Source organism: Ptychodera flava, chromosome 10 (assembly GCF_041260155.1).
Source record: "Ptychodera flava strain L36383 chromosome 10, AS_Pfla_20210202, whole genome shotgun sequence".
Lineage (NCBI taxonomy): Eukaryota > Metazoa > Hemichordata > Enteropneusta > Ptychoderidae > Ptychodera > Ptychodera flava.
Window position 1 is genome coordinate 24,165,329 of NC_091937.1, and position 27,955 is coordinate 24,193,283.

At 37.4% G+C, this 27,955-nt stretch overlaps 1 protein-coding gene across 1 annotated transcript; it reads left to right on the forward strand.

The window, feature by feature from the left end:
• On the forward strand, positions 1-27,525 carry LOC139141565 (hyalin-like). Its single transcript, XM_070711158.1, has 9 exons — positions 1-43; positions 15,000-15,230; positions 16,012-16,254; positions 21,775-22,014; positions 23,374-23,616; positions 25,075-25,311; positions 25,471-25,602; positions 26,994-27,173; positions 27,374-27,525. The coding sequence occupies exons 1-9, from the start codon at positions 1-3 to the stop codon at positions 27,523-27,525; spliced, it is 1,701 nt and encodes a 566-aa protein (XP_070567259.1).
• Positions 27,526-27,955: the final 430 nt, after the last annotated feature.

Sequence of the window (27,955 nt, forward strand, 5' to 3'; positions counted from 1 at the left end):
ATGGGCCAGTGGACTAGAACAGTGCACGCACCATCACAGGATGGTGAGTTCGAGCCCTGGCATATGGTTATGGTGTTGTGTCCTTTAGCATGGCCCTTTATTCCTCATTGAATTGCTTCTCCCCACCCAGGAGTGATGGGTACCTGGTGGAACAGTGGTTGTAATGTGTGCCTTTAGCTCTGCTGTGCTGATTTGCTGCAAATGTAAGCTAATGTTTGCTATTTGTGTATCAACTATGCCCTTTTCTTCAACAATAACGAAGTACAATTTCACTGAATAGGTCTTTACGGGAATGCAATGAAGGACTCCCGCTCCAAAGAATAAAATATCGATAGACGCCACAATCGTTTGTCAACCGCCTTAACATTGCGGGCATTTGGGAACATTGAAGTAATACGATGGCTTAGATCCAGTTTTTTCTTTGATACAGCCTCAGCCTGCTGTTATCTGTCAAAGCTTACAGTTTAACTATACCTTATACCGAAAAGCACTGTAAATGCAATTTTCGAGGAAACATGTTATTGATGAAACAGCATCATTCAATTATAGAAAATTACGACAGAAAGCTGGTATTGTTGTCGGTCAGATTGTATAAAAAATTCAAATTAAGCTGGAGTGCCCATGGAAACGCATTTTCAAAAAAACAAAAAAAAAACAAAAATCAACATTATTTGGGAAAATATCAAAACAAGACCAACACAACGAGGGACATGAGTATCTCTACGATTACCTATTGTGAAGATCGCTGACCATTGCACACTTGGAATTAAGCCGTGAGCTACCAGTGCCAGATTTTGGTCAGAGAGAGTTTATACCTTGGAGGTACTAGGTAGAGTGCACTGCATTCTTGCCAGATACTCCGACTGCCTATAGGTTATGGTGCAATACTTTGCTGGTATCTATGTATGCTGAGTGTGTACACTCGTTTTGACAGCTGTTGAGCAAATGGAATTCCAACGTCATATTTTTACGACAATTCAACATTTAGTTTACCCAAAAGAGTCTTCTGATGGAATCGCGGCTGAATTTCAAATTAATGATCAAATCGTTTCTCTGATAACCACATTTTCACAGCGGCCGGTCAGTGTTTGTACTCGTTTTGAAATAAAGGAGAAAAGTTCACGGTGACATTAGGATGACTTGAGCAAAACTTTAAATATTTAAGTTTCGAGGCGTGGGCGTCGACTATGTTAAGTTGGATCAGATCATGGAGTCCTTTTACCTCCATCATCAAATACACATTATCGTGTATTTGTAAATTTGTGATAAACTGTTCATCTATCTATAATTGTGCCTAGGCCCATAGCCTGTCATTTCGTTTGTTTTACGATGTTTGCCATCTACATCTAAGAATAATGGAGCAGCAGATGAGTCAACAGAGAAACCAGCTACTGCACTTTGTTTCTGACCGTTTTGGAGGGACCGTGTTCTGACGATGATATTAACGCCAGTGTCCATGCAAAATATAAATGATAATTGTTCCCTGTAGCTGTTGGGGAACCAGCACGGAGGGATAGGAAAGTTTGGCGACTCGAATGACATTAGCGAGAATCGTCTCTTTAAACACGAGTAGTCGAGCATTTATTAACTCCGAACTTTTATAGTTATTGCAAAAAGGTTAAGACTGGAAAATACATGACGGAGATAGGGAAGAGAGTGTGTATCTTAGAGTCATCGGCGAAAGAGTGATGTCTTAGAGGAAAATATTAAGCATAAAAGGGAATGAACATTGATTTAAAGGCAATCTTAATCGACGAACGTTCTTTAATTGCTTAAAGTCCATCAGACGGTCAGGGTTTCATGTCCTAAGACAAAAATCGTATATTAATATTTATAATAGCATTCTGCTACAGTAAACGGGCAAAGTCAAGGTCAACGCCCTATTTAATTACTAAGGTAGCGCGGCGATCTTTGTCGAACGGAAATCCAGCGCCTGGGACCGGATATTGTTGATTGGAAGATACATAGCAAGCGAGCTATGGCAGTGGAGGCAACACAGACAACAAAAATTGACGCAGCTGATGTGGCGGAGCGCAAACTACATACTCCAATGACGGAGTTCTATAAAAGCAATATTCTCAACTGCTACAATACTCTAGTAATTAACTAATGACACAGTTAGTTCCGACGTCAATTTTTCCTGCTATCTAAATGCTCCCCGTCTCCTAATTGAGCTGCTATGAAAATTGAGGGACCCGTAAAAGCACTTGCACGGTCCTTCTATCGCAGAGGGAAAGAGGGACGGTGGCACGGTAAACAATGTTTTGCTTCGGCCTGAGTATACTCTCGTTCACAATGACCCATAAGCATGACTGACCCACTGATACAATATAACATATATTCGCTTCTTACATATGTCATGTTAGGTTTGCTTACGTGCATTATTGGCCGGCAGGGGTAAGTTATTTCTACAATTTTATAGTTTTGGCAATACTAGTGAGTTTGTAGATATAGAAGACGACTATCTGAGTTTGAAGCTGATGAACATCGTCCGGCATCGTCGGCCCTTCATTTGCATACTATACACAAAGTCACTTGAGACTGCGCTGTACATACGCACACGTTTAACGTACAAAAACGAGCAGTACATTCCCATTCCTTCATTCATTTACAAGCAAAAACTGTATTGTTATGATTGCCCTTGGGCCAAGACACTGGATATTAGGATAATATATAATCGGTAATGATCGGGGGATGACGTCAAATAAATTCACCGGCATTAACAAAGCTATTATATCATTTACCACAAAGTAATGCATAAATTGGATGATTAAAGAGCGATGAGTGCACGTCGACTGTGACATTTTTATTTGAATGGCAGGAAAATACTGTTTATAGTGGCATTATAGTTTGCACACTTTAGTCTAAGGGACAAAACTGCTGAGCGGGGCAGAGCAAACGACAAGGGACATCCTGGGAGATTAAAACTTTGATAAATTTTATAAGAGAAAGGCAATATTATCCATATTGTGCAACATTATCAACATTGTTTCATGTAATGTATTGCACTGTTAACCCCATAATTTCCCTCCCTTTTAAAATTTCATCCCTTCATTCGCTTCCAAAGAAAATCCTTGAATTGTTATGATGGCCCTGGGGCCACAATACTGAATATCAGGATACATTAACAGTATGATCGGGGGATGACGTCAAAAAATTCGGCGGTATTAACGAAGCTATTATATAATTTACGACAAAGTAAGGTGGAATAAATGGGATTATTAAAGAGCGCTGAGTGCACATCATGGCATTTTATTGCAATGGCAATAAAATACTGTTTATGGTGGCACTGTAGGCAAATATAATAGAAGAACAAGTATTGATTTTCACCAAGTAATTTATGGATCAATTATGCCCTTTACTTCAGTTACAATGAAGTAATATTACGCTAAATAGGTGCCTTACGGAAATACAATGAGCGTCTCTCGAGGAAACAGATATCGACAGACGTCCGACAATCGTTTATCAACCGTCTTAACATTGCCGGCATTTGGGAACATTGAAGTAACACGATTGCTTGAATCTAATGTTTTTCTTGAGTACGGCTTCAGCCTACGCTGCTGGCATCTGTCTAAGCTTACAGTTTAAGGTGGTTGGAAAGGCTATTTTTGCACCAATGCTTTTCTCAGAGTTAGGCTAATGTCAAGTTTCAAGTGTTAGAATCAAGATATTTAGTTCAAATTTTCAGGATAACTCCCTTAGTTAATATTTTCTAAAAGAATATAAAAATTGTATATTTGAGCCATGATTTTGAAATATGACACCAGTAAATATTAAAATTTAATTTTTCATATTTTTTTTACATATTTGAATTTAATAATAATTGGATAGTATTAATATTACCAAATTAGTTATAAATATGTTGACACTATTTATTGTAAGATTTGTACGGCAGGATTTGTAAATAAAATTTGTTTTTATGATTTTACATGGGTTTATATATCAAAAAATTATTAAAAATTCTTTCCAATTTCAAAATGTGATTTTTCAAAAAGTACTTCAAATGCAGGAAAATTGTGCCGTACAAATCTTATCTGTAACCTTGTTAATAGGCTGTAAAAATTCCATGTCCATATCTCATTTCAAAGTTGGATGAAATTGGTATACAATTATGTAGGAAAACTGTTATTCTGTCAAAAATTTTGAAAACAAGCCATATTTGCACCCCTCTTTTGAAGTCATAGAGCAGTTTTTTTTGGTTAATCTCACTTTTGACACCTCTTTGACACTCAAAGAATCTAAAAATGCATTTACAATAGCAGTCACTCACTCTGAATGCCAGCACCACCTTGTCAAACTTTCCTGAAAAACAGCAAATAATGACTTTCCCTTTTCAAACATTTTATTAATAGCTAGGGGACCTCTACCATAGTTAATACACTAAGGACTCCCCAACTTCTTCTTATTTGGTCAGTTTTTCAGAAGTTTTAACAGGCTATAACTCTGCAATGCCTTTGTGCCCAAATGTCTAGTTTTTTTTATTCCACAGAGAATGTTGACTACTTTTATATTTTAATAGTTTTGTTGAAATTTATAACTGACGCTCTAACCTTTCCAACCACCTTAAATATACATGCTACCGCCAGTAAAATAAAGAAAGCGCTATAAACCTAATTTTTAAAGAAACGTGTTGTCAATGAAGGGGCATCATAACAGCACAGTTTTGAATCAATTGTAGAAAATTATAGACAGGAAGCTAGAATTCTTTTCGGCTACATTACATAAAAAATTCAAATTAAACGGCATTTCCACTGAAAAACATTTTCCGTTGCGATCAAATTCAACATCGTAGAAACTCGTAGAAGAGAAAGACAGTATAATTTTCGATACTTTGCAAAATTCTCAATTTTTTAAATTTAATGTATACCATAATTTTCCCCCTTTTTAAATTCCCATTCCTTACTTCATTCGTTTCAACTTAAAAACAAAAACCTTGTATTGTTATGATCTCCGTAATATTGAATAAATGGGATTATTAAAGATCGCTGAGTACACATTGACTGCGGCATTTTATTGTAATGGGAACAAAATACTATTCGTGGTGGCATTGTAGGTAAACGTAGTAGGAGACCGAGTATTTACTTTTCATCAAGTAATTTGTGCATCAATATTGCCCTTTTCTTCAATTACAATGAAGTAATATTTCGCCTCACGGAAATACAGTGAGTGTCTCTCGAGGAAAAAGATATCGACAGACGTTCGGTAATCGTTTATCAACCATCTTAACATTGCCGGCATTTGGGAATATTGAAGTAATACGATTTCTTGGCACCAGAGTTTCTTTCTTGAGTACAGTCTCAGCCTGGCGGCATATGTCAAACCTTGCAGTTTAACTAAACCTGATACCGTAGTTAAAGTGAAGAAAGCCCTGTAAACCTAATTTTCAAAGAAACGTGTTATCGATGCAGCAGCATCAAAATAATAACAGCACAATAGGATTCAATTTTAGAAAATTACGACAGAAAGCTTGTATTGTTGTCGCTCACACTGCATAAAAAATTCAAATTAACCTGGGATGTCAATGGAAACGCATTTTCCGTTGCAAACAAATCCAACAGTATTGGGAAAAATACCAACACAACGAGGGACAAGAGCGGCTCTACGATAAGCTATTGTGCAGATTACTGACCACTTCACACTTGACATCAAGCCGTGAGCTACCAGTGCGAGATTTTGGTCATTTGCACACATAATTAAAACGTTCGCAAAGAGAAAGAAAATCTTGGATGTAGATAAGAGTGCACCGCATTGGCAGATATTCCGATTCCTCGAAGTTTTGGCGCAATACTTTGCTGATATCTAGGTATGCTGAGTGTGGACACTCGTTTGACACCTGTTTAGTTAATGGTATTCCAACGTCATATTTTTACAACAATGCAACACGTAGTTTTCCCCATAGAGTCTTCAGTCGGACAGCAGCTCAATTTCAAATGTTTTTAAATGAAGTCAAATTTGCACAGCGACCGGCCAGTTTCTGTTTTCTTGTTGAAATAAAAGAGAGTAGTTCACAGTGACATTAGGATGACTTGAGCAAAACTTTAAATCTTTAAGTTTCGAGGCGTGGGGCGCCTACTATGTTAACTGTGACCAGATCATGGAGTCCTTTTACCTCCATCATCAAACACACACTATCGTGTATTTGTAAAATGGTGATAAACTGCTCATCAATAATTTATCGTGCTTAGTCTGTAATTGTGCGTAGGTCCATAGTGTGTCATTTCGTTTGCTTTACTATGTTTGCCATCTACATCAGAGTAATGAAGTAGATATTAAGTCAATTGAGAATGCAGCTACTGCTGTTTGCTTCTAACGCTGATGTTAGATCTAGCCAGCAGGCAAAATGTAAATTAAAAGTTCTCCCTATCAGGGACGGGGGAACCAACAGGGAGGGATAGGGAATTGATAATTGATAAGGAATATGGACTTGAATGAAATTAGTGAGTATCGTCTCTTTAAACACGAGTGGCCGAGCATTTAATTGACGTTGTATCTTCAATGATCGCCGACAAAAGGTTCGTACTTAAAAAGGCATGACGCAGAGAAGAGATTGTTTCATCTTAGAGTCAAAGGGTGAAGTCTAACCAGATCATATTCAGCAGAAAAGGGGATGAGCATGGATGCAAAGGCAATTTTAATTGACCAACGTTCTTTAATTGCTTTTGGTGTCCACCAAATGATCATGTTTGGCAGGTCCTTAAATAAAAACTTATATTGTCACTCATAATAGCATTCTGCTACAGTAAACGGGAAAAGTCAAGGTCGATGTCATATTTCTCTTTTCTTAATTTGAAAATTTCTGTTATCGTCAATTATCTCTTTTCGTGCTTCGGTAATTATTTCTCTTATCTTTTATGAAGTACCTGTTTGTCGAGGTCATCTTACTGGCAGTGGACGACTCTCTCTCTCTCTCTCTCTCTCTCTCTCTCTCTCTCTCTCTCTCTCTCTCTCTCTCTCTCTCTCTCTCTCTCTCTCTCTCTCTCAAGTACGCCTGGCTAGACATTAAATATTTCGACAATGTTCGCTATATGGGTACCATATTGCTGGCCAACGGGCAACATTTAATAACAGCTTAGGGTCAGGGAGTTATCACTTGATTCCTGGTGTCTGGCTGCAGTGGACATATGCTATGAGAGGAATTATCTGTTATATATTATATACTAGAGAAACAAACTAAAATAAAATTTTCAATTTTCAAAAAAAAATAGTGAAAATCTTTCCTAGTTCTTTTCTGATCTACCACTTATGGGGCTCATTTCGAAGCCCTTAGTGTCAGAAAGATTTTCACTGTCTTTTTTTGAAAATTGAAAATTTTATTTTTCTCCAGAGTTAACACAGGGATGGCATCCATTTTGAATTTCAGATATCTGCTAATCTTGGTTAGTTTGTTTCTCTAGTACTTTAATTTGCATGGTGACCCCTGATCCTATTCTTCAGTTTGAAAGACAATGGTTGAAATATTCCCTTAGGAACGATTACGATGCAGTTTACATTTGTAGAGGCTGAGTTGACGCATATAACAATAAACAACCAAGTTGACATTCACAACTAGAACAGTGAAAAACTCATCAAAGTTAATGTACCGCCCTTTTAATGATGGATACACCATAATGTGGGACTGGAAATAGCAAAGCGGTACAAATGTACTCAAACGAAAGAATTGTCTCCTAAAAAGAAAGGCAATATTACATTTTACAAATACATTCTGTAGTTGCTGAAACATAAAATATGAATCATTTGTTAATTGTGTAGAATAATTCAGCTTAGATGTCCATAATACAATTCCGTTTAAATTTATTATATGCTCAAAAATACAACAACGCCGTACATCATTATTGATGGCCATGACAAGGAAATGAAAGTCACGATGTTGTTATAGTAGCCTTATTATCCACATCTGATCTTTCAAAAATAAATTAATCCACAAAACAAACACAACCGGATATGGGACAGCCATAATGGAACTGACGGTCGGGAAAAAGCTGTCCCAAAGGAGGCATTTATTGTCAATAAAAAGGTTGTTTTCATCATGCACTGTTCAGACAAGCGCATTTCATCTGTAGCTTAGCCATGCTCGTTAAAGCAATATATATGTAAATTTACCATATGTTGTCAAGGCAACACGAAAGGTGGTTATTTGATGGATAATCTGATTTCAAAGATATGTGTTTGTTTTTCTGTGTCTGTATGTTCCCCGAGTGAGTGCAATTTAAAAATACAATATATCTCAAAAGTTGGTTTGTAATTTTGAAATACATTCTCTTGAATTGAACTAAGATTTTAGGGGTGATGGTTGGGTCAAACTTGGTGGGTTAAAGGTATAACATTTGTACATTATATTTATCGCATCTGATGTTTACCTACATGTTCAAATAGTCTTGGAGAATGAACTGTGAACTTTGAAAGCGTCACCTGTGTTTTTTTCAGCGTGGAGCCAACCAGCATCAAATGTGCAGATGTGACTTCATTGAATCTGACACATAGGGACTAGGTCTTGTTTACACCAAAGTTCTTGCAGTAAAACTCTGAACAGACATAAGTACGTTGTGTTTCTACTGTCTCTGCCGAGGCTGCCGATGCTGTCCCTCTGTCATCAGTGGGCTAATGTGCAGCTCCTCAGAAGATTTTGCCCACTTTGTCGGCTGAAACCCATCGCCATGAATAAACTATTTTTGAATAGCTAATTAGGTGGAGAATAGCTCTAGTTTTAGACTCTTTAAGTTGCTAAAAGTAGTGACAATTTACCAATCAGAAATAGTTTCCCAGCCGCTGCATATTGCCAGCCACCAGTGTGTTACTGGTGAAGTTTATGGCTGTGTTGTACTTGTGCTCAGACATATTCACCTGTGTGTCAAGTTATATGTAATCAAAGTCTCCAAAACCGGAGCTGAGTTTACATTCTGGAGTCTGTAGCCACTTGGCTGAACCGCAGCTACTTATCAGTTTCAGAGAGCCTTTCTGAATCAACGTAGGGCAGCCGTCGCTTAACACTTCTGTGACAAGTCACTGGGCGTCGCTCGTCCTTCTCGCAGGACTAGGGTCTGCCAAATTGTAGAATTCAATGTTACTGCAGATTACTGTAACCGGACATCACCGAGTATCTCATTGTGACCTGTGTAGTTTTTACTAGTATTTATTTAGTATTTGGTATTAATTGAGTCCATTTCAGACCAAATTAATTTAATTTTTGCCTCGGTGCTTTTTCCAACTTTTCCCCAATTGTAAAGCTTTGTACTTTATTTTTCGTTTGGCCAGTATCTTAACCGACGTTTCGGCTAGTGCTACCTAGGCACAATTGTAATACAACACAGTTATAGAATTACTGATAAAAACTCGGATCGTTCATCGATATGCGAAGTCACAAAGCATGACAACACATTTTGCTTCCAAAATACATTTCATACACACTGAACGACATGGGAAGCTTACTTTGATGAAATAAAACGTCATAAAAGGTCCAATAATCAGTATAATTCAAGGTAAATAAATAATTTATCAGATCCAGAAAGATACAGAAAACAATAATTAATCTGGTCATCTTTAACCGCTGCTGAGTGGTGGCACCAATTTCTCCTGGATCAGGTTACTAAGCATTACCCTGCTGGCATGCTACACTGGTTCATATTACATCAAAATCGACAAATCGAGTGTCTTTAAGCAAAGCCATCAAATTGCTGCTGTGAGTTAAAGGTATACCTCCTGTTCCAAGTTTGCCACAGTTACCATGGAAAATGAAAATTTAACCAATCACAGATTTTAAGCGGGTGGCCGATTTTTAAAAACAGCGCTCTCACATGGGCTTTTTGAATACCAAAGAACGCTCCTTTGACCATATATGGGCATATTTAGATTACAGGTGACTGTATACCTTTAAAGCCAGCCTTGCCGTCACTCATCGTGTAATTTCTAATATAACGTGTACGTATCTATCATATAATCTAACTCGTCTACTCTTATTCTGAGAATCCCTGCTCATCAACAAGCGATGTCTCACTCTAAAACATTCATATTATTTACAAGCTCTAGCTATCTTACGTATTCAAGGAGTTGATAAACGTATATATCATAAGCTTGAGCTGATGGTATTATGCTTGCGAAGTGGGGAAATGCTTATGAAATCAAAGTTGGAACTGTCCCTTTTGTGTGTAAAAGTATAATTTACGGTAGTATGCGCCTCGAAAGTGAAAGGCTTAACCTTTTGCTCAAACTTTCCGCAAGAACTCTTTCAAGCATTCTCATTACAAATCAAGAATAAAAATCGGGGATACTGTGCAAATTTTGATACTAGAGAAACAAATAACCCAAGACTTATGGATGTTGAAATTCAAAATGGCCGCCATCCCTATGTTAACTCTATGGAGAAAATAAAATTTTCGAAAACTAAGCCGGTGAAAAGTTTTTCTTACATCAAGACCTTTAAAATGAACACCCACAAGTGGTATATCCGACAATAATTAAAAATTTTTAGAGTCAGAATATATATATGCCCCTGAAGCGAATTCTACTTTAAGGTGATTTTAAGATTAACATGACGTTGATAAATGCACCAGGAGGCGGTTGAGGTAGTGCGCGCCTTTTAACTTAAAAACTTTTGCTCAGACTCTTCTCAAGAAACTAGAAGCACTCTAATTATAAAATAAGAAGAAAAATAAGAAGAATAGTTAGAGGACGAGTTTCGGTGCTACACAGACAATTTTCCCCGATATTTTATTTCCAACTGGCCGGTATCCGGTATCCCTGTATTAAGCTTAATTCCATGGGACCGGGAAAGATCAGAAAAAAATTGGGTAACAAGTCAGAATGTCTGTCCTCGGAGCGCATTCAAACTTATTTTGTCAACGGCATTATAACAAAAGCCAATTGTGGATGTTTGAATTTCAGAGTTTGAACGTAAATTATTCATGTTTGTCAGTTGTTTTGAAATTCAATTGATGATAGAATATTCACACGCTGTTCAAACGTAATGGTTTTGTAAAATATCAGTTTTGAATGCCATGTATTGTTTGACCCAAGCATGCCCTCAATGACATAGTTCAATAACCGGTGCTTCGTCAGAGAGAGAGAAAAAAAACGAAACTGGATCCGCAATTTGCGCAATATATTACTCGTAAAGTAATTGCAGAGACTATGTTTGCAATGAAAAACCACAAGACTTGTGCCCGACCCCGCGCACGTCAATGCGCGACTGTAATGTCTGAGTGCATATATCGCACTTTGCGGCATTTTCGGTACAGCCCTATATTAATACAAAATACATTTATTACTTAGGCGTAAAACGGACTAGGGACTATTTTATTCAGGCTAACAAGCAGACTATCCTCTCCCACTTTCGATGTGTGACCGAGAAACATGTTTTTGTTAGTGTTATTATCCTAATTATGTTTGCGTGCGAATTGCTTGAATTACTACAGTTAAAATTGTTCTCTAGGGACTACCCTGATTAATGATCACAAAAGAGAAAGGTTTGACATTTAAGTTGACAATACATCAAATGAAATATTGATTTGTCTGAATAACGCAGCAAATTTGCAATCAGTCAAATTTTCATTTAGGGGATGAAGACACCCTGAGTGTCTCATTTTTGAAGTTGCTGGAAATACCATGAGGTTGTTTTGGTAATTAGTTTAGTTTCAAAACACAATTACATATCCACGTCCACTTAGCGGAGGTTTGTTTGTCCGAGATACTGTGCATCAATTACAACGCTGCAGCGACTGACGTACTCTGTAGTACTTTGCAAATGACATTAATACTGCGCACCTTAAAAAGTACGAAATTGAAAAGACAGGTACGTGGTTGGTCGCGCGTCTTTGTATGCGTCCACCATATCAAGCATTCGGAAAGATAATCCAGCCCGCGCTGTGAAGAAATAATAGTTTATGATGACTCTTTCACGTTAAAAGGTGTTTCACAGGTTATATTTAACGAAAGTGTCTCAAATGACTATTTGAACCTCGAAATGGTGCGCTATATTAATACCGCGGTGACGGAGTGCGCCTCGGAGACAGATATTTGAACTCTCAAACTTTGTCAATTCTTTTCTTAGTAACCACTTGTGGGGGTTCATTTTAAAGCTCTGGGTGTAAGAAAACTTTTCACCGTCTTAGTTTTCCGAAAATGTTATTTTTCTCCATAGAGTTAACGCAGCGATGGCGGCCATTTCGAATTTCAAAAATAGGTAAATCTTGGGTGATTTGTTTCTTTACCACAAAATATGCACGGTGACCCTCGATTTTTATTCTTAATTTTGAAACAGATTTTTTAAAATATCCTGTTAGAAAAGTTTGAACAAAGATTTAAGTCTTTCACTTTCGAGGCGCATACTACCTTCAGGTAGCAGGCACATCGAATGCAAGCTACTCCATTTTTTCCTTAAAATTTTCACGTTCTTTAAACCATTCCCTCATCAAATCAGAAATACATGTCAGTTAAGTTATCATATAAGTTTCAAATTGCAACATTTGGAATAAGAGAAACAAATTACCTAACATTTACCGATATTCGAAATTCAAAATGGCCGCCATGACTGTGTTCACTCCAGAGAGAAATAAAAAAAATCGATTTTTGGAAAGCGAAGATGGTGAAGATGATCCTTACCCTACGAGCGTCAAAATCGACCTCCACCGTTGATAGATTAGAAAAGTTTTGCAACAATTTTAAAGTCCGACTTTATGTACCCGAGGCGCATTCTACCTAAATTTGCTTATCAAATAGCGTTATTTCGTGTGACGAGTGATTGTTGTCCGGTAACCAAGGCGACGGAGGACTCTTATTTAGAGGTTGCTTCTTTGCAAAATAAAGGGAAACGATCCGTGGCACATTTCTGGACAATAAAATCAAATTAAGTTATTTTTTCAGGTTTAAATGGTTTTTTCATCTTCATAATTAGGTTTCGGTCTTATATTCTCTCAAATGATTAACCTTTTGTTGCTTGTAAAGCGGAGCAATTGATTGATACTGCTGGGCGAATGGTACCTCCCGACCGTACAAATTCCTTCCCACGAACTGAAACTGACTGAAACAGTGCTACTGCCTTTGTTTCGCTTTCTAAGTTACCATAAACCCATTTTATATCTTAAATTAGGTGAAGCCCATGGGACGTGACCTGAATGTTTTGCGTACGGCGGCCTAAATCCATCAAATTTTGGATAAAAGAGAGCAGGAAACGGGCAAACAAGTGATGAACACGATTTTAATTGATTACTCAGGAGATAAAATGAATCCAGGTTTATGCTTTTTGTCTTATTTGGCAAATATTACGGAACATCTTGGTCTTTGTTGCGCACGTCAGCGAGCTTGAAAACGTGCTATATATCGAGTTCATTAGTTGTCAGTCACGTAACCCAATTAAGTAATGAAAGAGTCATATATTGATGTGGACGCACACAGGGTGGGACTATAGTTCATATTAATGGTCAGCATTTCAACAAAATCAGATAATCAATCCAATCAATCTGGTAAGAGAATGGTCGAAAGTTTGTGTAAGTAGCGCCAAAATCAAAACCCAGTGTGTAGCGCTGAATGGCTAAACCACATCCTATGCTTTGAAGTATATTTGCGTATTCAGTTTTCTTTTGGCTGTTTTCAAGTCTGGGATTCTCTGATGTCGAGTGGTAGTGTGCTCCATAGTTTAGGTGCAGCGTATGAAACTGCTCTACCACCATAGGTGATGGTTTTAGTAGGTTGTAGATGTTGAAGTTTCTTGGTGGATGAACGGAGTGTATGAGTTGGAATATCGGGCTGGAGTAGATCACTGATATATGCGGGAGTCTGGTTGTGAATAGCCCTGAAAGTTAACAGCGAAATTTAATTTGTCGCCAATTCTGAGACGAACTGGTAACCATTGGAGACGGGTGAGAACTTTGGTTGTCGGCTTAAAGGTATACAGTCACCTGAAATCTAATTATGCCCATATATGGTCAAAGGGGCAATCCTTGGTATTCAAAATGCCCATGTGAGGGCGCTGTTTATAAAAAGCGGCTACCCGCTTAAAATCTGTGATTGGTCAAATTTTTCTTTTCCATGGTAACTGTGACAAAATTGTTGGAACAGGTGACAGTATACCTTTAAATAAATTGTACGCCCTAAGTAGTGGATCTTGAAATTATAGAGAAAAGTCACAAGTTACAGCCACTGGGTGGCTATACAGGGTTGTAATATGAAACACAAAGAGACATACATATGCCAGCGCACTTTTGCCGTGTGGCAAGCTGAACTTCGAAAGGATATAAACGAGAAATGGCATTCGCACTGGCTTTGCACATAAACAGACTTATGACAAAATGGCTTCAGGATTGCCATATGGGATTGTAATACAAAACTCATCTGGCAGGCATATGCATGATATGGTGTATTATATTTTCGCCAAGAACTAAAACAACCATTCCAGTGGGAGTTTCGGTCTACACCTAACAAACTTCGTGATCACTTGTCGCCTGCCACCCACATTGGATTTCGTGACAACAATTACGTTCATATGTTCCCCGTAGTACTATGCCCTGGAGTCAGAATTGAAATTGGTTCAATTATCCACGCTTCCGCTAACACGGGCCGTGAATAATTTAAGAAGGCCGGATGCATCATAAATTCATGTACGGACGAATAGATGGGCAAAGTCTAACGTAAAATATATGTCTCCACCACTATCTTTGAAGATTTAAGGATTCGAGAAAACAGGTCATGTCATACTTCGGCTGAAAAGATCATCATCAATGAATACAACATATTGTGATGTTCTTTGGAACATTAATTTGCATCTACGAAAACATTTGGTATCGGAGACCTTGACGACTAGGCAAATTATTGTTGCACTTGCCATTTAGAGATTGAGAAGACAAAATTACACTTTATTTCAGAGGACTTGTACAAAATGCCAATAAAGAGAACTAACTCATAATTCAATGACAAAGGACGGGACATATGTGTTATAAGCTTGGATTGTAGAGTTTCAGAAGCTCGGTGCATTGATGAGATAATACAATGTTTAAACATTTTACACACAGACACGCCAACTATCGTCTGCCCTGAGAATATCGTAACATCAACAGACCCAGGAGCAGCAACAGCATTGGTGACCTGGTCGAGTTCCGCTATTGACCTTGAAACAAATGAAACCGTAGTCTACAGCCATGTAAACGGGAGTGATTTCAACATCGGCAGAACGAATGTTTCGTTCACCTTTACAACTCTTTCAGGAACTGACATCATCTGTTATTTCACAGTTACTGTACAGGGTAAGATTTCAAACTATGTCGTTTTCTGTAATATTAATATATATATATATATATATATATATATATATATATATATATATATATATATATATATATATATATATACACACACACACACACATGTGTCTGTGTACATGTGTGGGTTTTTTCGTTGGACCATTGCTTCACGTTACAGTAACTGGGGTCAAATGAAATTGGTGCAACAGTACTAGTCCAACACCAATGTGATTTGTACCCACACTTTAGTCTTATAACTTAATACAGATCTATTCCAACTTTCTCATGTTTGCTGCAATTTTGACTATTCCATCTCGGATATATTCAAAAGTATTATGATGGGGACTTGATTAAATTTGAGTGAGGCAAATTTACACGCTCTTATAATGTATTGGATCAATTGCGCTCTTCTAATCGTAAACGATATTTGAACATTCAATTGGGGGACAGCGTGATGGCAAGCACTTTTAAAATTTGTCAAGTCCCGCATTGCTTATTATCTACAACATTAAACACCAAATGATGGAAGAAATAAGATTAAAGTACACATAACATAGCGGCAAAGAAACGCAAAATCATTGGATATATCTTAGTCGATTCTACCAAGATCACCAAGGTTTGCAAGCGCATCCTCTAATAGAAATCATTTATAGCGATAATCAAAACTGCCTTTAGATTTTGGACATCCCAAGGACAAACCATTACTGACGTATGTGTTTGTAGAATGTCAAATGAATTTCGGAATTTGCAACTCATAAACTAAAATTAAAGTTCTATATCGCAGATGACGAGGATCCTGAAATTGAATGTCCTTCGGACAAGACAGCTTCAACAGATCGTGGTTTGGCGACAGCCAACGTCCAGTATACTCTACCGAACGTCAGCGACAATTCCGGCGATCCGATTACCCCTGTCAGTGACTTTTCCCCAGGTACCGACTTTGCCATTGGAAAGACCAATGTAGTCTACAACGCAACGGATGATTCGGGTAACGAGGCACAGTGTACATTCGTCATCGAGGTTTTCGGTAGGTTTGCAAACTGTTTTCTCCTCCTAATTGTTACCAACCCTTTCCGTTCCACGTGCCTCAAGCATTATTTATGCCCTTCACAGATGCAGACAAGGTGTATGGACTAATATTTCTTGATTCGAAAATGGTACTGAATGACCCATTCTTAATGACTCAAAATTGACTGGCCTCAAACCATGCCCTTTGTAAATTACATAAAAAAACCCAAACATATTACATGTAAATCAATTTTTAACCTCATCGATTCAGTCATGGCCACTATAAAAACTATAAATACTTTGTTTATGAAAGCCGATTGCAAATAGAACACGTGTACAGAACAGAGGAGACCAAAAATCTTTAAGGTATTATACGCCTCGAAAGTGAAAGACTTAAATTTTTGCTCAAACTTTCCTCAAGGAACCTTCCTACCATTCTCTTTCCAAATCAAGAATAAAAATCGGGGTTCATCGTGCAAATTATGGTACTAGAGAAACAAATTACCTATGATTTACCGATATTTGATTTTCAAAATGGCCGCCATCCCTGTGTTAACTCTATGAAGAAAAATAAAATTTTCGATTTTCGAAAAACTATGAAGGTAAAAAGTTTTCTTACACCAAGAGCTTTAAAATGAACCCACACAAGCGGTATATCAGAAACGAATTGTAAAAATTTGAGAGTCCGAATATCTGTCCCCGAGGCGCTAAGCATTTGAGTGCGCAAAGCATACCGGGAATTCAGAAGCCTTGCCATTTTGACATTGTGGTCCAGCTGCAGAATATGACGAAGCGAGACGAAGCGAGAACAGATATGAAAATATACACCCAAGAAGTATTAAGATGTGGTGTTTTCTCCGCGGCGTAGAGAGGAAAATATCAATTCACAAGGGGTCAAGTCTCATTTGTTTATTTGAGGTCGGCTTTTCATAAGTGGCTTTGCCTATGCCTTTATAAGTCTCAAATTTACTCGAAGAAGTTTGCATACGAAGGCATTGAAATGTCCATGGTATCGGCGGAATAGAAAATTCAGAGAACCCTGAGTGCTGAGCTTGAAGTTTCTGCATGTGGATATATATGTTTGTTTGAGTGTGAGAGAGAGAGACAGACAGACAGAACGACAGAGGCAGAGAGTATGTATGTATGTATGTATGTATGTATGTATGTATGTATGTATGTATACAAGCTTTGCTTCTGTGTATACTTCAAGAACAGTGCAGTATGTAACTCTATGGCTGTAAATTATTCCTCTTGCTACAATGCTTGTTGTTAAAGTCATCTTCGACCTTTTAAAAATAAATTGGACATGAAACTCAAGCAGGCCTTATTGCCCAGCCAAGTAAATTTTCAACATTTATATGACACTAGCGACGACAGATGTAAATGAATATGAATACATATGCAATCATGACAATTGACCCTTTTCATAAGTCTAGCGCCCTTCTGTGGCCACAGTGAATTTGAAGTCAAAGCGAGGCCACTGGGGAAAACCCTGGGCAGGGGCTGGAGGGTTTCCCCAGTGGTCTCGCTTTGACTCCAAATTCACTGTGGCCACAGGAGGGCGCTAGACTTATGAAAAGGGTCTATAAGGTCATCAAACACTTTCTTTATTAAATATTACGACTTAGTGAGTGTTCAGTTATTATGGCCGGGGTGGGCCGGCAAATTCTTCCTGCGCATCAGTCAAAATAAGTGAAACCCCCTACCCATTGTACCAAAAAATTGATGACCCCCCTTTCAAGATGACAAAAATTTCATGACCCCTCCCCCCCCCCCACATTGCTTGAGTAAAATTGCACACACAAACACCTCGGGGGTATGGAGCGATAGAATCCCCCCAAAGAGCTTAGATTTTTTCAAATGACCTTCCCTACAAACTCAAAAGGTGTTGATGCTCAGATTTCCCCTTCTGACTTGCTTATAATTTTGAAATTAACCCTCGAAGGGGCTGGACAGAAATTACTGGTGGAACACAGTATTTTGCGCAAGAGTGTGTGTACAAAATTTCGATAATTGGATTTAATTAAAAATCAGCTGTTGATAATGTCCATTCACTATACATGGTATTCATATATTTTCTCATACATGTATGAGAAATCTACGTAGTACTTTTTCAATGCAAAACTATATCTATGCATTTATAGATATTTGATAATTTACATATATTACTTAAATGAAATAGGGTTGTTACAACTGGCATGTGGACAAAAAGTTTGACCTTAGAATTTCACCAAAAATGTTCATCCACTATACATGGGAGTCAATATTAAAATTGTGAATAATTTTTCCCCATGAAAAACTTGGTATACTTGTGCATATACAGACGTTCAATAATTAACATAATTTTACTTGATTAGAATATGATGGTTAAATGTGCATATTATGTGTACAAGAAATCTGATAATGGAATTTCCCTGAAAATGTTCATCCACTATACATGGGAGTCTATGAGGAAAGTATGAATAATTTTTTTCCAATACAAAAATAGGTAAACCAATGTATTTATGTACTCTCGATTATTGATATCAATGTACAAGATTAGATTAGGGAACAAATGGATGTGTTTGCCAGAAATTGGATTTTGGAATTATACCAAAATGTAGATTCACTGTACATGGGAGTCTATGAGGAAAATATGAATATTTTTTTCCAATACAAAACTATCAAAATCTGTGTATTTAGAGACATTTGATAATTCATTTTAAAGTACTTAGTTAGCCTAGGATGGTTTAAGGTTGATATGTGTGAAAGAAATTGAATTTTGGAATTTCACCGAAATGTTGATTCACTATACTATTCCAGGGTACATCAGGCGAGAAGCAGTTGATAAACAAAGAAGTCAAGAGAGCGATTAGGCAGGCAAAGTTAGATTATAAAAATAAAATTCAATCAAAGTTTCTTTCTGGTAACTTTCGATCTACTTGGCAAGGTATCAAGCATATGGCAGCAGTAAATAAGGTTACTCCTTCAGAGTCAAAAGTTACACTAAATAACTTAGACTCAGCGGCGCTGCCAAAGGTCCTAAACACATTCTTCACTCGTTTTGAAACAGAGGATTTTTCATCTCAAATCTCAAATCTAAAACAGTCATTATCTCCTGAGTTAGGGATGTCTATTGAGACAGAGAAAGTAGCTAAAACTTTAAAATCATTAAATGTGAACAAAAGTCCAGGTCCTGATTGTATTTGTGGTCGCACCCTGAAGTTCTGTGCTGATCAGCTTAGTGTAGTCTTACAACACTTTTCCAAGTTTCTCTTGATACAGTTAGTATTCCTGCCATATGGAAAAATTCTATAGTAGTACCAGTCCCAAAGAAAGCTAGCCCTAAAGAAACCAATGATTTTCGACCTGTTGCTCTTACTTCCCTGGTAATGAAAACATTTGAGAAAATAATTAAGTCCATTATTCTAACAAAGGTTGGCAACAAACTAGACCCCCTGCAATTTGCATATCGACCGGGAAAAGGTGTTGAAGATGCTAAGCTTTTCATTCTCAATACACTGTACAAACACTTAGAAAAAACAGGTGCTCATGCAAGAATCCTTTTCGCAGATTTCTCCAGTGCTTTCAACACAATCCACCCCACATCCTTGCAGAAAACTCTTAAAATTTAATTTTAGCAATCAACTTGTTCTTTGGATTATTGACTTTCTTACAAATAGATCACAAAGGGTGTTTGTCAATGGTATTTTGTCAAGTATCATTCAAACAAATACGGGTTCTCCTCAGGGTTGCGTTCTGTCTCCTCTGTTGTACATCCTTTATACTGACGATTGTAGAAGTACACATGAAGGTAGCCATCTTGTTAAGTTTGCTGACGATAGTGCTCTGCTTACACTTCTACAGGGATCAGAATGTCATCATGGTCCCGCTCTTAGTGAGTTTGTTGAGTGGTGTGATAATTCGTATCTAAACTTAAATGTTAAGAAAACTAAGGAAATGATAATTGATTTTAGGAGGCAAGAACGCAACCCTCCTACGTCCATTGTTCACGATCAAGAAGTCGAGATTGTTTCGAAGTATACATACCTTGGTTCAATATTTGACAACAAATTGAAATGGGATCATAACACCGATGCTATACTGAAGAAGGGCAGCAAAGATTGTACTTTTTAAGGAAACTGCGTTCATTCATGGTTGATAGACAAATTTTATCTCTTTTTATAAATCTTATATTGAAAGCGTTATCTCATTTTCATTCATTTGTTGGTATCAAAATCTGTCTGTTAAAAACAAAACTTCACTTGATAGAATTGTTTCACTTAGCTCAAACTAATTGGTATACCCCAGAGAAGTCTTTCTACGTTTCATAATCAGCAAGTACTCAGGAAAGCCCGCTCAATTCTTTTGTCTAGTGATCACATTTTATCAGCAGAGTTCGACACACTTCCCTCTGGTCGGCGTTTTAGATACCCGGCTTGCAGGTCAAACCGGCGCAAGTTGTCATTCATTCCAACCGCTGTGCGGCTTTTAAATGATTCCTAAACTGTTTTTTGTATAGTCCTGCGTCTCCTACCATTTTGTAAATTTGTATTATATATTTTTGATGTTGTATTTGAGCCACGCTTTTTAATTGCCCGTGTTTGGGATAAATAAAGTTCTATTGAATTGAATTGAATTGAATATACATTGGAGTCTATGAAAAAACAAAGAATATTTTTTTTTACAATGCTAAACTAAATTAATTTGTGCTTTTATAGGTGTTTGATAATTGATTCAAATGTACTTGATTCAAATAGGGTATTTAAAAGTTCAGATATGGACAACAATTATGATATTGGAATTTCACCTAAAAGTTTTAACTTTTCATGGTACTAGTAGTATCAGTACAGGTAACTATTAAATATTTTCCCTGACAAAACTTGCTATATCTCTAATATGTAAGTAATAGGAATTGTTCATTGCCCTCAGTGCAGTGAGCTTGATTTACAATAAGACAAGCCTCAGAGTTGTCAAGTCAAGATGTTCATGTGACAGATAATTATACTTTTGTTCAGATTTACGGTGAATAACTGCAGAGAATGAAATCATGCAACGAATCATTTTTATCTTCCAGAATATTTATGAACACTGAAACTGCTTTTTGACGGGACTGATACTTATGAAAATTAAGTGACCCCCCCCCCCCTCTGAGCTGTTTGAAAAACACATGACCCCCCTCCCTTGGCAGTTTCCAAATTTGAGGTGACCCCCCCCCCCCCCCCTGGATTTTGCCGGCCCACCCCCCCCCCGGCCATAATAACTGAACGCTCCCTTAGTAAACATTTCGCTCTGTAGCTGAGCCTGAAAATTACGTTTGTGCATAATAACACAACAGGAAAGCGGCGTTTGTTTCCTTGTACATTTGCATCATAATACCTACAAATGCGTCCATGCAGATGAACGTTTGTAAATCTCTCTGTCCAAGTTCATTGACTCAAATACCAATGCAAAGATAAGCTGAAACCTTGTGAAATGAAAAATGCTCAATATATGCTACTTATCACCTTGAGACCAGTGTGTTCATGTACGTTATGTGAATCAATGCCTACCTTTTCAGACAATGAAGCTCCAACAATAACATGTCCTGACGATGTCAATCAGTCTACCGATCAGGGAAGTCCAACGGCGATTGTTACCTGGCCAACTGTCGACGCGTCTGACAATTCTGGGCATTGGGGTGTAAATTGTAGCCATGAGCCGGATACTGCTTTCGAGATTGGTGATACGGTGGTTAGCTGCACAGCTGCCGATCCTTCTGGCAACGAGAAGACATGTTCTTTTACTGTGGTGGTAACAGGTAGGTCCTCTCTCGTCCAGAGAGAAACGAGTATGCAAAAATGTAGGCCAGCATTGTGTGTCAAATTTGCCTAAGAGTCTTTGCTGTGGTAGATATTTGATAATTTGGTCAATTGACACAGATATATTAAAATGCCCGATGACCCTTCATTGCTTCACCAAATAGATTGAATGAGCGTGGGTCAGCGAACGAGGCTGAATTTGACAAGTTGTCAGATTTCTTCAAGAACGTTCAGACACATTCTTGACTTTCGAAGAAACGATCGCTAACTACATGCGCACTAATTTTGGCATAACTAACCACCGCTTGTCAGCCCTGCCATACGTGACCAGTTATTTTATTATTCTGACGATCGATGTACGATTCTCTGGTTAGGAAACGCCCGCCTAGTCTCTGCTGAAGAGTTTGACATGTAAATACATAAAGTCGTATACGCAAACATGCAGTCATTGTGGAATTTTGATCTGAAGAGCATTCCGAATGTTCATGACAAAAAACAGTTTTAAAAAGTTAAATGTGTCATTTGCTCTCCTTAAAATAAATGATATCAAGGTATATATGTGAAATATGACGTGCGTGTACTTGTTAAATATTAAAAAGGACGGTGTGTCCTTTTTGAAAATGCGATATGGCTCACCGATACCATAACCCATTTTGATATCATTCATTTAAAAGACGATAATACTATTACTTGTCGTAAGGGTTTAATAGAAGTATCATGGACGATTGTTAATATATATCATATATATATATATATATATATATATATATATATATATATATATATATATATATATATATATATATATATGTATATATACATTGCCAATCATCCATGTATATATATATATATATATATATATATATATATATATATATATATATATATATATATATATATACGTCCTTTCACTTCTGTCTTAAGATTGCAGGATGCATGAAACTTAAAAGAAGATATATTTTTGTACTTGAAGTAATTTGTGATATTATTTATTAATGCTGTGCTTTCCGCATCGAACACAGTAATTTCTCACGAGGACATCTGTATACTTCGATATATATATATATAATATATATATATATATATATATATATATATATATATATATATAAATATATATATATATATATATATATATATATATATTTACAGGCTCCAAATTGTTTTCAATCTAATGACGATCAAATGTAGCTGTCTGTTTTTCTCATTAGTTTACATAACAATTGCCACTCTACGTCACACCGGCGAACCCCGTCGTCTTACAGCTAGTAAAGTTCCATCTATATCCCCCATCTGCTTAGCCAAGTAATTATATTTTCAAACGTACAACCACATATATCAATCGCTCTCATTTATAGATGATGAAGTACCTGAGATTGACTGTCCTTCAGACATCACAACTTCAACAGACCCTGGTTCTGCGACAGCAATCGTCAATTATTCTCTGCCAACTGTACAGGATAATTCAGGAGAATTGATAACACTTGTTAGTGACCTTCAACCACTTTCAACTTTTGATGTTGGGAGGACAAATGTGTCATTCAACGCCACGGACGTGTTCGGGAATTCTGCACAATGCACATTTGTTGTAGAGGTTTTGGGTAAGTTTAAAAAAATTTATCCGTCTTTATACCAAATAATATAAGGAGGCATGGTGCCGTACTGCTGTTTGTCTGTCGGTCTGTCTGTCCCGCTGAGAAGGAATCGTAAGCAATGTTTTGCAGATTCAAGGACACCTTGTTAGATTTACTTGTGATGAAAATCTGACTGGTTTCTGCCCGACCTTGCGTGAAGAATAATCAGGTTTTAATGTCGGCCTGCTTACCCACAGTTCAAGCTTAAAGTATGCGGACTGATTGCGTAAACATTCTGTAGGCAGTATTGGTCCGTCATATGCACAAGTATTTGTATATCTTTGGCTTTCAATGGCAATGGCATATTAATACAGCAACAGGTTATGATTAGGAAAGTGAAAGATAATGGCAGATTTAGAGAATCGAATCAGTGAATTCTGTAGTAGAAGTTCAATCATGTAGAAAAATACATATTGCCCAGCTGCCACAGATGGCGCTCACACAGCAGCCTGAGTGCTGGCTGGTTACTCATACTGGCTGTCCGCTATTTTCAGGTCACATTGCTATTGGGACCTCTGAACAAAATTTTAGCGTCTTCAGCGGGTATGTGGACACAGAAAACAATAAGTTGTTGCATTGAATATTAGTAGTGACAAATATGTGATCTGCAGATCAAGAGATAATTGTACTTTATGTGTACGAAATATATGAAAGCTGAAGTGTCAATCAGAAACGAAGGTTCATCTCATTCGAGTATTAAATAGTTAAGTCATTATGCCACTGTTAACATAAGTGAAAACCGAATATATTTAAGTAAAATTCAAGTGAACCCTTCACCCCTTTTAGCAGGCAATAATTATTGTAAATATCATATCTACTTCTCTTTCGATCCAGATGTAGCGAACGTTTTTCGCGGCATTCCGCTTGGCGGCGGGTATTTCCAGACGTGTGATACAAGTTCTGTAGCTCTATCTCATTGTTTTGTAAGGACTCAAAATATTTTTCTCCAAGTTGAATGAGAACACATATGTGTCACTTCTGGTCTGTTGATGACGAATGCTGTCCACTCGTCGGTTTGATGGAACCATTTCCTAAGACACTTTATTCGTCTCTATGGAACTTCTTCTCTGAAAAGTGATTGTCCGTAATTGATCGATATAGAGATGACTTATCAAAAATGATGAAATACGTCCATGTAAGATATTTTTGGTCGATATTCGATAGAATATCGTCTTCCCTTTCACTAATTGCCCGAAGGTTACAGCATTGACTTTAGGTCATGAACTATAATAACAACTTATGATCAAAATTCGCATCCCGGTGCAGTATAAACAGTCTATAGATTCCACGTGCAGTGTATACAATTGTAGTGTCATTGGTTGTCTACTATAATTTAGAAATTCATGAGATTTATTTTGAAAGCCAAATTGTAAGGGCATGTTTTCGCGTTACTCTAAAGCTGTGCGTGCTCAATATCCTTTGCAGACAATGAACCTCCCGTGGTAATTTGTCCCGAGCATCTGAACATCGACACCAATAAAGAACCGTCGTTTGTGAGTTGGACACCTGCCCGAGTCACCGATAATGTAGACAATCGCCTCAGTGTAAAATGTGACCCTACCCCGGGATCACCCCTGTTCAGGGGTCAAAGAAATGTCACATACAGAGCCACAGATAAGTCAGGAAACGAGGGCACGTGTTTTTTCACAGTAACAGTCTCAGGTAAGAAAACATGCTATCCATAAATGTAGTATTGTTAGCTGACGTGTTTCTGTTATCGCATCCATTTTTTCCTACACCTCAAACTAGATTTTAATTTTTTTAGTCTTCCCTTCTTATTTCATTTAGAAAAAAATTAAAAGTCAACTTTTTTGTTTTCAGTAAACCTCTGGCTTGAAGACGGAATGTTTCCATCAGAAGGTCGAATTCAATCGATTGTGGCGGGTGAAATTGGAACTGTTTGCAACATCGGTTGGGACAAAACCATTGCAGATATTGCTTGTAAAGAGCTAGGTATGGTTTAACGTCTTCCCAAGCAAAAATAGCTAATAACAAGGAACTTTGTCATCAGCTATTTTTAAGCCGCACTGCACCAAATAAAATATTTATCTGTAGCATGAGTCAATTTATGTTAAACCATGCGAGTATGCCAGAAATTGAAGTTCTTTTTTCAAAATAAACTGAGATAAGGTAAGAAATAACAGTATATCATTTGATTATAGAATGCCCACACGTATTAAATCATAAGTTACCGTTTACAAGTTAATCGTTCCGCTTAAATCTCCAAGTAAGTGAATATATCGACATCTGAATATATTTCCTATAAACTTGTGACATAAAATAACCAGCCTGCTGGTTGTAAAAATAAGAGTGAATTTGTATATTTCATAGAAGCGATTCCTATAATCCAACCAACAAACCAGCGAATCCTAATGTGCAGACACAGGCTAGTATTTGCCTGTTATATTATAGGTTAGCACATCTGTTATACTATGACCAGACACAAAGATAGTAGCCTCGTAGAATATAGTGATGTCGAACAGTGATATTGACGTGTTGACAAAAATGACCTTCAAGGTTCAGAGGGTAACTTTCTTCAGTCAGTGGTGTCTATATGCCTATACATTAGACATTCTACACTCTTATGGAATGTCTCTATGTTTGGATATTAACAATATTTCGTAAATCGTTCTCTCAAAGGTGCCAATGCCAAATACAGACTTTTGCTTGGTAAATTACGTCCAGTATACAAGACTACACGAATCATACGATTTTACGTTGATTCCGTTCATAAAATTTGAAAAGGACTGCAGAATGCTTGGCCCATATTAAACTGCGGTACAATTAAGCTCTGTCGCGTGTATGAAGTGTCATAGTTTAACTGACAACTGGATCAACGGATGAGGCCAAAGATCCGTCTTAATGCGAATTATGACAATGGCAATGACAATGAGCCATGAACATCACGGAGGCTAGTGTCTATCCACCTGCATTACATACTCATTTTAGTCTCTCGGCTTTGTCCTTGTCACCTTTTCATCCCAATCACTCGTTGTACCACAATTGAATCTTTGGACATGACCCACTAATTGAACACTCCTGAATGTGCATTTGAACCTCTCTACCATGCAAACGAAAAGAGACACAGCCAACAGTGCCCCTATAATATTAAAAATAACGTTTGCATTACTCTTTGAACGCTAATGGTTCTACTCCGGAATAAAAAGGACGCGATGCGTTCTACAGACTCAGTACGCCCAAATAATCACGTGATGCCGGTACAAACAAACCCACATGTGTACTAACGCGTATGGAAATACAAGTACGTCTATGCGCGTTTGCGCACATGGCTTTGTTTGTACCGTGGTCGATTCGAATTCCGGGTTTGGCCTATTGTCTTGCAGGTTACTCACTTGGAGCTGCTGCATTGTTCAGTTCAACGTTTTCTGGCGAAGGTACCGGAAAGATCTTCAAAACCGATATCGACTGCGTCAATCGCCAGTCTAATATAAGTTGGTGCTTAACTGACATTGACGCTAACACTGGATGTGATCATTCCAAGGATGTGTCCCTTATCTGCCAGAGTGAGTATCCTCGTTCTAAAATCAAATGTTCAAACTTCAACGTTAAGCCATGAGGGAACGAGAACAGGAAACCCAGGAAAACCATCTGTGAACAGAACTTTAAAAGGACTTCGTTCATGGATTTTGTTTGATATGAAAAGTAGTTTGTGTTGTCGATTCATTTTGTGTCAAATGTCCATTTTTTTTTTCTAATTTCACAGGGGGTGTGCGGTTGGTTGGTGGTCCAACTAACTATGAAGGCCGAGTGGAAGTTTACTATGACGATAAATGGGGATCTGTTTGCGACGCAAATTGGGACCTTAAGGACGCAAAAGTAGCCTGCAAGAAGTTAGGTAAGGTTACAGCAAAGTAATAACATCTATCTAAAACGTGAAAAACCAATGCACCACTTTCTTATCAGTTCCAGTCTGAGCACTAGCACCGTCTCAGTAACAATCAAGACTCTTCTCGCTCTAATGAGAGCAATTGTATTCTCTTCCAATGGTGCTGTTATATACATATATATATATATATATATATATATATATATATATATATATATATATATATATATATATATATATATATATATATATATATATATATATATATTATATGTATGTATGTATGTATGTGTGTCTGTGTCTGTGTCTATGTCTGTGTGTTACTTTAGTTTCATGCATCCTGCAATCTGTGCAATCTTCAGGCAGAACATACATACAAACGCGCATATATGTGTGTATGTGTGTGTGTGTGTGTGTGTGTGTGTGTGTATGTGTGTGTTTGCGCGCGCGCGTGCTTAT